This window comes from Taudactylus pleione, unplaced genomic scaffold (genome assembly GCF_031769625.1).
Source record: "Taudactylus pleione unplaced genomic scaffold, aTauple2 ptg000332l, whole genome shotgun sequence".
In the NCBI taxonomy this organism is placed as follows: Eukaryota; Metazoa; Chordata; class Amphibia; order Anura; family Myobatrachidae; genus Taudactylus; species Taudactylus pleione.
Genome location: NW_028284733.1, coordinates 2,432,931 through 2,445,951, shown reverse-complemented (window position 1 = coordinate 2,445,951; position 13,021 = coordinate 2,432,931). Strand labels below are relative to the sequence as shown.

The 13,021-nt window shown below is 44.4% G+C and overlaps 1 protein-coding gene across 1 annotated transcript in view; it reads right to left on the bottom strand.

Annotated features, from left to right (window-relative positions):
* The window catches only part of LOC148509082 (B-cell receptor CD22-like), a 57,718-nt gene extending 50,145 nt beyond the window's left edge, over positions 1 to 7,573 (bottom strand). Inside the window, exons 1-3 of the mRNA XM_088443621.1 lie at positions 7,534 to 7,573; positions 6,589 to 6,948; positions 4,346 to 4,636 (exon numbers count right to left, since the gene is read on the bottom strand). Coding sequence (XP_088299747.1) covers positions 4,346 to 4,636; positions 6,589 to 6,948; positions 7,534 to 7,573 — 691 coding nt within the window. The remainder of the gene's footprint in view (positions 1 to 4,345; positions 4,637 to 6,588; positions 6,949 to 7,533) is intronic.
* Between the last annotated feature and the right edge of the window lie 5,448 nt (positions 7,574 to 13,021).

The window sequence follows — 13,021 nt, the reverse complement described above, 5'->3', positions numbered from 1 at the left end:
GCCTCTGATGATGCATCAACCTCCATTAGAAAGGTCTATCTAGGTCTGGTTGTCTGAGAACTGGAGCTGTAATAAAAGCTTGTTTCAAAAGCTGGAAGGCTGTCTCTGCCTCAGGTGACCATAGGGCAGGATTAGCGCTTTTACGGGTCAGGGCCATGATGGTAGCCATCAAAGATGAAAATGCCTTGATAAAGCATCTATAGTAATTGGCAAATCCGAGCAGTCTCTGTATGGCTTTCAGTGTTTGAGGTCGAGACCAATCCAGGATCACCTGAACCTTTTTTGGGTCCATTTCTAGACTGGAGCCAGAAATAACGTAACCAAGGAATTGCACGCTGGGTACACTAAAAACACATTTCTCCAGTTTGCAGTAGAGGTGATTCTTCCTTAGACATGATAGCACTTCCTATGAACCTCTTCTAGAGAAGATGAAAAAAATCAATATATCATCCAAATAGACAACTACTGAAACATATAATAAGTCCCGGAAAATTTTGTTAACAAAACCTTGAAAGACAGCAGGGGCATTGCACAATCCAAAGGGCATCATGAGGTATTCAAAGTGCCCATCTCTGGAATTAAAAGCGGTATTCCACTAATCACCTGAGCAGATACGAATAAGATTATAGGCCCCTCGTAGATCTAACTTAGAGAATATGATGGATCCTTTGACTCTGTCAAATAACTCAGTAATTAATGGAAGCGGGTATCAATTTTTGACCGTTATATCGTTGAGCCCCTGGAAGTCTATACATGGTCTTAATCCACCATCCTTTTTGCCAACGAAAAAGAACCCAGCTCCTGCAGTAGTGGTAGAAGGATGAATGAATTCTTTCTCCAAATTCTCCAAACCAAGGCATCGCTTTGGTTTCTGGCAACGATAGAGGATAGGTGCGGCCATGAGGAGGCATCTGGTCAGGCAAGAAATCGATTGGACAATCCCATTCCCTGTGAAGAGGTAAGATATTCATTTGTTGTTCAGAAAAGACGTCAGTAAACATTTGATACTCCTTGGAAATTGCTGGAGATACTAATGAGACTGTTTTCCTCACAGGTCGTATCTTGGGAAGACAGGATTTCTCACAGTCAACTCCCCATGAAAGGATTTGCATCGAGCACCAGTCGATCCTGGGATTGTGCAGCCCTAAAAGGATTTCTAGGGAGGCCTCAGGTATTACTAAGAAATTGAGAGACTCAGAATGGAGTGCCCCATACGGACCAGTACTGGCTGAGTTTCCTTGGTGACAACTCCGTTAGCCAGAGGACGTCCATCTACAGTGGTCAGGGAAATCGCATGATCAAGGGATGAACAAGGAATCTGTAGCTTGTTAACTAAACTGGAGGTCATAAAATTCCCGGCTGCTCCAGAATCTAGTAGAGCAGTAACAAAGACAGGTTTTGACTTGAGATCTATGGCTAAGATCAATACGAATCTTTAGAATTTTGAGACGGGCTCATAACTCCTAACTTGATGTCATCAGGGTCAGTTAGGAGCGGGCGTTTCATGATTTTCGGGAACAGGAGGCCACCAGGTTACCCGATTCTCCACAGTATAGGCAGAGGTTTTTTAATATTCTATTCTGATGTTCCTCTTTGGAGAGATGGGTATGATTCACCTGCATTGGCTATTCATCTGTAGAAGGAGGGGTTGGACAGGTAGTAGAGGGAGGAGTAGATGACCTTTGCTGGTCAGTTCTGTGCTTTTCAGCCTGACGTTCTCTGAAGCGTAGGTCAATCTTATTGCAGAGGGAAATCATATTGTTTAGGTTCGCAGGAAGGTCACGGGTGACCAGATCATCCTTTAGTCGATCAGAAAGCCCATGCCAGAAAGCTGAGGTGAGGGCTTCCTCATTCCACTTGAGTTCTGATGCTAAAATCTGAAACTGTATTGCATATTGGCTGACAGGACAGGTTCCTTGTTTCAGTGTCATAATACTAGAGGAGGCTGATACAGTACATCCAGGTTCATCAAAAATCCTCCTGAATGATGTCACAAAGTCAGTGTAGTTATCCAGCAGAGAATCTGAATGCTCGCAGAGTGGGGAAGCCCAATCCAAAGCTGAGGCGGGCAACAGAGATACGATGTAGGCCACTTTAGTTCTTGCAGTGGGAAAATTAGGTGAAGTGTACATCACACTGATTCAGGAATCCACAACAAAGCTTGGGACTGCCGTCGAATTTACTTGGCATAGGAAGGTGTAAGCGGGGGAATGTCCTGTAACCTGTATTTGCAGACGAAGGAGCAGGTGTAACTACTGTTGCATTAGGAGTGGATAGAGAAGTTTGCAAATTATCCTGTCGTTTAGTTATTTCTTGCATGAACTGAGCCATTTGGTGCTGCATAGCTTCCAGGTTTTCCAAACAGCCTGCAATATATCAGAATAAATACGCTCCAGACTCCTGTCCCGTGGCCGGGTCCATGGGGCCAGTGCAAACTGTGAGACTCTGGTTTTGTTGTGGGCACAGGGTGGTAATAGGAGCAGACACTGAATCAGCTTTAAAAATAAATGTGGAGTTTTTAATGAGTGGCTTAACAGACATGAATGTGGCAAAACAAAAAAATTTGCACTTCAGAACTGTAGTGAGGCAATGGGAAAAAGTCCAAGTAGTGATAACAGAAGGCAGTCCAGTATTCCAGGTTTTGTGAGACTGAAATGAAAGTGCAGGCTGAAGAAAATAATGTCCAGAGGAATGCAAGTGGAGGCAAGGTGCTGGGTAACAGCTGACACAGGTACTCAGGCAAGGGAGACATAATGGAGGAGGCAGGAGAATCCAGCATGCTGGAACAGGCAGGGTAAAGCAGGCTAGGAAATGATCCCAACAGACAGGTGAACAAGCACAGGAACAAGCTCTTGCTGAAAAACACATTGCACTGGCAATATAAGGAAGCTCTGCACGCCCTTAAATACCCAGTGCCACACTGTGACAGGCTAGAGAGAGCATGTGACACACCAGGATAGGACAACTAGGTCACATGTCCGAAGGCAAGATGGCGGCGCACATGCCAGAATGGAATGGAAACACCACCAGGCCTAACCAGACCAGAGTGACAGTATGCCCGCACAGGACTACGCGCAGCCAATGCACCCCACCAGACACCAGCACCACCGCCAGACGCTCCTCGTCATAGCATTCTTACAGGTAGTACCTGCTGGCCGGCATGCCGAGAAACCCTGGTCGTGACACTACCCTCTCAATAATTGCAATCCATGTCTACATTTCCCTCTCCATGCTCTTCTCTCCTTCCATTCTCCTTCTTGACTTTAAGCCCACTCACCAGCTCTTTGGTGCCTGCTTACACATCCCTCACCTCTGATACCTTATCCTCTTCTTTCATACATGCTCCCATGTCTCCAACCTTCTCCTTTGACCCTTTCTCTCTGTCTAAATACTGCATATGTCTCTTCTCTACTACACCACCAATCTCCTCCAGGTGGTTTATATATAACTGACTCACTTTCATCCTCTCTTTCCACGCTCTCCTTTACCCACTTCTGGTTTTGAACTCTCTTTTCAACGATTACAGCCCTTCCTTATACAGCATTTGAAATCCCCTCCTCCTACAAATTATTCACTGTATTTGCATACATGACACAATACTTTCATTGTTCACATTCAACTTGATGAAATGTTCCAGCTTTGTCACACCTGCTCCCACCTCCTCTCCTCTGCCAGTGGTATCTCCCAAGACTCTGTTCTTGTCCCCTTTTTTCTCCCTCTTTCCTCTGTCATCTGATCAGTTCTTTAGACTCCAATGTCAACTCTATGTCGATGACATCCAAAATTCCTTTTATTTCCCTGACCTCTCCCTTTTTGTCCTCTCCTGTGTAACTAGATGCATGTTGACCATAGTAACATGGATGGCCCACCACTTTATAAAACTCAACCTCCTCAAAACTAAAATCATTGCCTTTCCCTTAAACAAGACCCCTTTACACAACCCACTGCCTCTCTCCCACATTCAACCCTTCTCCTCCTACATATTACTTTTAATCAGACTTTTCTTACCCTGGAAACCTACTATATCTATACCAAATCAACCTACCAATCTCAAATCTTACTCTTCTTCAGTCTAAACTCAACTATTTTTTGTGTTGATTTATAGCGGGTGGTGCGGATTTTTAAGGTTGAACATTTGTCAATTAGTAAAGTGGGTGTCAGTCTTTGCACTCTCATACACACTCTCATGCACATGGAGGTACACAAGAGAAAGTCTTTGTAGCAACATTGAATAAAGTTGCAGACAAGTGATATCTAAAAGACATGGCCACATCTGCACCCACCTCTGATTCAGGCCCATCATGTACACAAAGTATTTTTGTCTTAATTTACCCATAATACATACATTTGATGTTCAATAACGCTTCTCTCTGGTATTTTAGCCCATTATGATAGGTGGCTGTGCATCGAATGCTCGTATTGTTGTCCTCATATGAAGGAATATAAGTAAGTTCTGATACTTCTTTCCAGTACCCTTTGTCTATAATCATGGGTTGTCTCTTGGTCAGACCAGGTTTGTCCCATTTTAGAGATGGGGGGCTGCTGGCACAAGTGTGATATGAATGGCATTGGATAATGGTTGCTTCACCTTCCATCATATCTGCAGACCAGTAAATTTCAAATCTCCATGGGGAATCTGAGAAATTGTGAGATAAATGTTACAACTATTTTCTTATAACTATATTTTTATTTTAACTAAATAACATATTTCTTAATCCAATCTGTTACAGTGATAATATATTGGTGAAGGTCCTTTTCTCCAGGGACCCCAATGTTTGATGTACAGTATTGAGCATTTTACTAACTTTGGCATATAATCCGAACCTTTTCAATGGTATCCATTATCCCTATAGTAAGAAAGTATGAATCCAGTGATTTAGCTGAAAAGCTTAAGGTGCTGTAACAAGGTGGTGTAAATTGAGAGAAGTTGCCAACAGCAATTAATTATATGTTTTCAGTAGCGGAAGAACTGGGCATATAACAGGTCACCTCAGCTGACCTACCTCTGTCCCATGCTGCCCCTCTGCCTCCTTTTTACACTTACCACCTGGGTGGTTTGTTCCACCCCTGTGGTGGGAGCCGTTAGGGGGTTATGTGCCTACAGAGCATGCGCTGGCTCCCACTGGGCATGTCAGAGATGGAACAGCCCTAAGCCAATTATTATATAAATACATAAGAAAGTTGGTATAGTAAGTACACTGAATTACCTCTGCCATCATGGGTAACCATGTTACCCATGATGGCAGGGGGAAGAACAAGGTTCAAAACATGGTACCCAATGTCACGACTCTAGGAAAGATGAATCAGACTCTGTAGGCTGAGACCATGGTAGCAAGAACTGAGGAGGTTTAAGATAGCTTTCCCTCATAGGAGAATTGAATCTTTGTAGTAATTGAAAGAACACAAGGTCTTATTGAACAAGCAGCAGAGAATTGGGAATGATGGGTAGAATCAGAAAAAAAGTCCAGAACCTGAAACTGTGACAAGAATGCAGCAGCATAGTAGGAGTGGGACGACTGGTATTAGTGCATGAACTCCACAAGCAAGACACTAGTCAAATGATGCTGAGTTATCCTCAATAGACGGAGGCAGAAATCCTGAGTCTGAGTCACTGGGGTTCACCCAGTAAGACGAGAAGGGGAATCCTGGGTCAACGGTGTAGAGGTTAATCTAGCTAGACTGTGACATCATAGACTTGCGATGAGAGTGAGTCTTGTGTATACAATGTTGCGTTGAACTCCAGATATAGTACACTGAGATGTGTCATGGTGATATGGACAAAGTACACATATGTGCATCAATGGGTGCTGCAGGTTTTGTACCCAAATTGTTGTTGTTAGGTGCTGTGGGCTTTGTATCCAAAGTGGCATCTTACGACACAGAGCAGGACACGAGGATAACAGGAAGTCCAAGATCAAATGATGTCAGGAGCCAAATATTAGTACTTGAGAAGACTTTTTACAGGCACTGAATGATCATCCAGGAAGTGTTTTTATATGCAGCGCCTGTTGCTGATTGGTGATTGAGTCCTAGCTGACAGGAAACACAGGTAGACTCTGGCTACAACAAGATGGCTGCGACCGTGAACTGGAGGCCATGTGGGCAATTTTAGAGGAAGACATCATACAGCTCTAGGGACCCCAGTCAGCATGGAGGAGAGGTCTGCGCCTTGTGGCTGGAGCGTTGCCGTGAAAGAAGTCCAGCGGCTTCCCAGGCCCACGAAGCGGAGAACAGAGGTAAGTAATGCTGCTGGCTGAGCTCTCCGTTGGGACCCAATGTCGTTGTTCCTCACACCCAAAGTGTACCTTTGTGGGTTTGCTTTGCTCGCCACCTTCAGGCATGGTGGCTCGCTTTGCTCACCACAGGTTACTATTCCCATTCTATGTTCACATAGTAAAACTGTGAACTCTTCGGCCTTGCCCCTCCCCCTGCTGTTGCAGGTCACATGGTTGTGACATCAGATGTCCTTCTGCCCACTTGGATGTAGCAGCAACCTGGTTGGTATGGGAACCAATATTTACTTCCTGTACCAATGTTTAACATATCTTAAAAAGCTGTCACATGTGTATTAATAAAATATTTGCTTACCTGTGACATCAAGATGAATATGCATTCTATGCTTGCTGTATGCATTCTTAATGTGATGTTCTGCTACTCCTGGATAATACCAATAAAAATCTTCTCTTCTCACTGGGTCTATCCTAAGAGAGCAGCTTCCTTCAGGTACCAATGAGGTCCGGTTTATGTAGTCACTTATTACTGATGAGGATGTTCTGTTGTTAAAAATCTCTGTATAATTCACAAAATTATATAGATACCATACAATACTGGATTTCTCATACTTCACGGCAGGGTAGTATGTGCAGGGGATCTCCACACAGGAACCAATCAGAGCCTCCATTTCAGAAGGGAACTCCCATCTCTGACACATAGAGCCTGAGTAGAAGACTGAGAGGTACAGGTTACATATAATTACATTTGAGTCATTATATATTAAGGTGCATATTACGTAGATGTTCAATTCATCAACTTTCATTAGGTCAACATGACAATGTCTACATGGTCATTATGTTGAAATTGAATGTGTTGACATGTTTATAATATCGACATTTACCATGTCAACATTCAGCATGTCAACAATGATGTGATGTCGGCACTATTTTTTGTAATTCTATTCCTAGCCCTAATGGTAACGCTAATTCTCACAGTGACCCTTCCGCTATACCTAACCTTAACCCTAATAGAAATTTTGACAATATGACATTTTATATTATTAATTTTCCAGGTGTCAACATTAATATTTTATATATATATATATATATATATATATATATATATATATATATATAATTATATATATATATATATATATTTTTTTTTTTTTTATGCAGTGCTTTTCTCCCATAGGACTCAAAGTTGCTTTACAGACATCAGAGAACATGTTACAATGCACATGGATTTGGTATTACAGAAAATAGAAAACCACACACACACATATATGCATAGTTATTCTAAGGTGTGAATCAATCTTACCTTGGAAAAGAGCGAAGAGAAAAACCTTTGTCACACTCATCTGGTGCTCTGCTTTTCAATAAAGGTAGGTACATTTACTGTATGTTAAAAAAACACAATCAGACCAATTATTTGCACAATAATCTCTGCATTCAATTAATTTTATTTGGAGTTTATATCTGTAACCATCTCTCTACTGCTTACTCCACTTTGTGTCTCCACCCAAGCTAGGTGACACTGGGTAAGCCTAACTAATAAGCCACAATAGTGAAATAATATGGTCTTGTTATCAGGGCCGTTTCTAGGGGCAGGCGACCCGTGCAATCGCACGGGGCGCGTCGCCTCCTACCCCTGCTGCAAAAACAGCCTGTTAACTGCCGGGCGCCCGCTGAGATTCAGTTACCAGCGGGCGCCCGGCAGAGCAGCCGGAGACGGAGATGGAGACGGAGGCTCCTGCTTCTGGCTTCCGGCTCCAGCTCCCACAATGTGCACTATGGGAGGACGTCATGACGTCTTTCCCATAGTGCAGAGAGAGGAGCAGCCGAGCGGAGCGGACGCCAGAGCGGGGCTGAAGGTAAGTATTACTGGTTTTTTTTTTGTATGCAGGCAGCCTGGACAATACTTGGGGGGAGGCACTACCACTGGGGGCACCCGGGCACTACTACTGGGGACATTACTCTGGGGGCACTGAGGGAGACACCACTACTGGGGGCACCTGGGCACAACTAGGGACATTACAAGGGGGGCACTTCTACTGGGGGAGACACCACTACTGGGGGCACCCGGGCACTACTACTGGGGACATTTCTCTGGGGGCACTTCTGCTGGGGGAGACACCACTACTGGGGGCACCTGGGCACAGCTACTAAGGACATTACAAGGGGGGCACTTCTACTGGGGGAGACACCACTACTGGGGGCACCCGGGCACTACTACTGGGGACATTACTCGGGGGGCACTTCTACTGGGGTCATTGCTTAGGAGGCACCACTACTGGGTGCATTACTCAGGGGCCAGGGGCACTTCTACTGGGGGCACTACAACTTGGGGCACTACTACAAAGGGAGCATTACTATTGGGGGCACTAATACAGGGGCATTAATACTGGGGAATTTATAAAGGGGACACTACTACAGGGGGCATTACTATTGGGGGCAATACAACTGGGGACACTACTACTGGGGCACTACAACAGGGACCATTACTATTGAGGCATTACTGATGGGGGCACGACTACAGGGGGCACTACTAATGGGGGCTCTGCATAAGTTACACTACCACTGTGGGCACTGCATAAGGGGCATAAATACAGGGGACACTGCATATGGGGACAACTACAGGGGGCACTGCATAATGGGCACTTTTGCCTGAGAGCCAGTGGGGGGGAAGCCTAAGACCTGTCGGGATAGAATGGCAAGGGAGGGGGCTGGAATGAAGTGTGTATTATGTGAATCATGTTTTTTCAATGTGTTTTATGTGGTTCTGGATTTAATAATGTATTAGAGGTGGATGTGGTTTTAAAACGTAGTTTATGTGCCTCTGGCTTTTCCAATATATTTTATGTAGAAGTGGTTTGTTGCAGTGTATTTTATGTGGATCTGGCTGGGCTCGCTCCCAACGCGACTAAAACCGGGTGTGATGCAAAGTCATACTTCTGCAAATGTCACACCAAAGGCATGCACACAGAAATGCAGCGTGGGTTTGTGACAGCTAGGTCACACCCCAATTTTTGAGCGCGCGCATACTGTCTGTCTTTAGTTTAGCTACATATATTTTTCAGCGCTTTGCCTCTGACAGGTTAGACATCCCTGTACTCAGTAGTCACAGTGGCTGACATTCTGTGGTCTTTCTAGATCACGCTCCGTTACTGTGATACCACACCCCCTCACGATGACGCCACGCCCACTCCACAATGTTACTGCTTCGAGGGGGGGGGCGCATTTTGACTGCTCGCACTGGGAGCCTCAGACCCAGGAAACTGCCCTGCTTGTTATATAGTGTATAGTAACAAGCACAGGGATATACTTCACAAATCTTACCCAAATTGCACTAACCTGCTTTCTTCTTTTTCTTTGCTTTATTCTGAATAATTATCAACCACCAATTTACACATTCACCTGTATATGCCACTAACACTAGATTACTACATTTCACAGTATATTGTAGACTAATAACTATTGTTTTCTGTTTATTCTTACACAATATTATAGTATTATTACAGTCCGCGCTACGGCATAGGTTGTAATTATGTCCGGTGCATTTGCTAGTGTTCTGAAATAATAAGCAGAGCTATTTTTCGTCAGGAACTCTCATTAACTATGATAGGACAAAATATAATTTTCATAAGATAAGTTTTATTTTAAAGGCTCTTTTGAGTGACTTATTTACTAAATAATAGATATACAGGTATATATATATATATATATATATATATAATGTATACATTATTGTTTTTCTATAGTTCCACCCCAGTAGCTCCTCCCACAGTTAATGACCCAAGTTTTCCAGTAAAATAGCCCTGTAGAATAGTGGTTAAATTGCTATCCTTGACCATTGTGAAAAACAACTCTGGGCCTGATTCAAAGCCGGACGCTCTGAATGAGCGCCCGCTCTGAATCAGGGCGTTTTTTTTTTTTTTTTTTTGCGAGGCGGCCTCAAGGACGCTCGCATAGCTGTGGGTTACCACCCACAGCTTATGCGAGTGTCCATGATGACGGTCGCGATGACCATCGTGACCATCGGGATTGCGACGAGACCCTTGTGGTAGGATCTCGCTGCCGTAAGCCCTGGAGTGATTTTGGCTCATTCAGAGCCAAAATCACTCCCACTGACATCACTAGTGATGTCAGTGGGGCCGGACCCAGACGGTAGGCGTTCCCATGGGAACGCCTCCATCTGGGCAGACACGCCCCCGGCATGCCCACCAAAGGGGGCGTGCTGTCAATCACCATCGACAGCACGCCCCTTTTGGTGCGAGACCCATAACGACGGCTTCGTTATTCGGGTATCGCGCATGCACACGACGCAGGCGCCTCCGTCGTGCGCATGCGCATTTGAGAAACATCGACCCGCTAGCAAGCGCTCAGCGCTCGTGAGCGGGTCTGAATGAGACCCTCTGTTTGCTGAGTCCCTGGTTGTAATTTGTTGTACTTCCAATAGACTAATATCTATGCCTCATGAAATGTTGTTTGTTTGAAAAGCAATTTATACCATCCTTTGTAATACATATGTATCCCTCACAGTTTTATTTTCAGCTTTTAAATTCGGACAAAATTAGCTTTACAAAGTTGCACCTCAGCTGTACAGTTATATCCTTTAAGCAAAAATTAGCAATATGTCACAAGCTGCCGTCGCGGCTTGTTAATCTCTCATACCCCAGCTGTCGCTCTTCTTCCAGGACACCATGTTCTCTATCCAAAGCTTCAGACAGCTTCATCTGTTGCTGGGTAATGTAGACGCCATACTGGGACGGTGCCTGCGGATGCTAGGAGATCTAGATGTCGGGCTAATGCACGCAATCCTGGGAATTCTGGCTAACGTTTTTTGCTTCAGCTGCTGCCGAATTACTCATCTTCTGCCTTGCACACCATTGGTGCATTATCTTTCATTAGCCAGCTGGTTAAGCACCTTTTTGCTGGTGATAGCGTATCCCTACGTGTGTGCCCAGTACTTGCCAATCGTGCTCTTGCCTCTTTGTGCCTTGTCTGTTTGAGACCACTGACTTAGCTGTAATACCTGCTAACATCTAAAGTTCGTTCAGTGCTGTAACCATCCAGAACAGTGTTCAGTCTAAAAGGATGTTTGCAGCAAACCAGAGGTCATCTCTAGTCTGCGCCCTCAGGGCCACACCTCGGCATCAGTGCTGCACCTCGGCCCTCAAGGCCGCATCTCGGCTCTCAAGGCCACACCTTGGCACAGTGTCACACCTAGACCCTCAATATCGCATCTCACTCCTCAACACCACACCTCGGCACCAGTGCTGCACCTTGATGCTAAAGGTCGCACCTTGGCTCTCAAAGATGTACCATGGCACTGAAAGCCACACCTCTGCCCTCAAGGCTGCACTCCAGCTCTCAAAGCCACAACTCAGCTGTCAAAGCCACACCTTGGCCCTCACGGCCACATCTCAACACTAGTGCCACACCTTCGCTCTCAAAGTTGCACCACAGCTCTCAAAGCCGCATCTCAGCTTCCTAAGCCACATCCAGTCACCAATGCTGCATCTTGGCCCTCAAGACTGCATTTTGTCTTTCAGAGTCACATGATATCACCAAAGCCACACCTCAGCCAATTAAGCCACACCTTGCTATGTGAACCATCACCAACCACATAACATCCTGTGGTCATCAGGATAACCATGTAAGCCCCTACTACTGCGAGTTTAAAACCAGACAGCCACCTAAGTAGCGATGAGCTTGACCGACTCTAAGGGAACAGCAGGTTGCTGTTATTGGCAGAAGACCTTGCCAGCTTGACTCTAGGGGTCTTACACGGTGATCCCTACGAGACCACAACACGATGAAGCAGATTTATGAAACCAGACCATGAATTTCTTTAATAATACTGCAACCTAGATTAGTTACTGTACTTTGTATATTCAGTTGTTACTGTATAAAATATCCTTTTAGATTGGTAACACTAATGTTACACTGTAGCCCTTTTTAGAATATTTCTGGTGAATTACTTAAACCTCCACCTCTCCTGCTGAAGTTTATCCTCTCTTAGGGGTAAATTTACTAAAGTGAGAGTTTTTAGAAGTGGAGATGTTGCCCATAGCAACTAATCAGATTCTAGCTATTATCTTCTAGAAAATGCTAGTTAAATGTTAAGTAGAAGCTGATTGGTTGCCATGGGCAACATCTCCACTTCTAAAAACTCTCACTTTAGTAAATTTACCCCTTAGAGCAGTGTTTCCCAACCTTGGTCCTCAAGGCACACTAACAGTCCAGGTTTTAGTGATTTTCATGGTAGAGCACAGATGGTTAAATCAAAATAACTGAAGTACTAATTAAGACACCTGTGCTCAAGTTCGGCTTTCCTAAAAACCTGGACTGTTAAGCTGGCCACACACTAGACCAACTTACATCCAACCAGCCAACTTGTTGATTGGTTGGAATGAGAATCTGGTAAGGAATGAAAGCAAATGACAATCAGCAATTTGCTCCCAAATGCCGGGAAATGGACAAAAGCTGTTGTTTGAACAAATTGTTTAGATCAAACAATTAACAAAACTTGTCTAACACCCATTTTCATCTGTTTTCTGGCATTTAGCAGCAAATTACTTATCATCAGTTACTCCCATACCTTACCAGATTTTCATTCCAACCAATCAACAAGTTGGCTGGTTGGATGTAAGTTGGTCTAGTGTGTGGCCAGCTTTAGTGTGCCTTGAGGACCGTGGTTGGGTACCCCTGCCTTAGAGTTTGAAACGTGTTCTCTCAGAAAATCTCCTACCATATTATAACATTTTTAAAGATGAAATCTTTAGATGTTAAGGGTATAAAGCTGT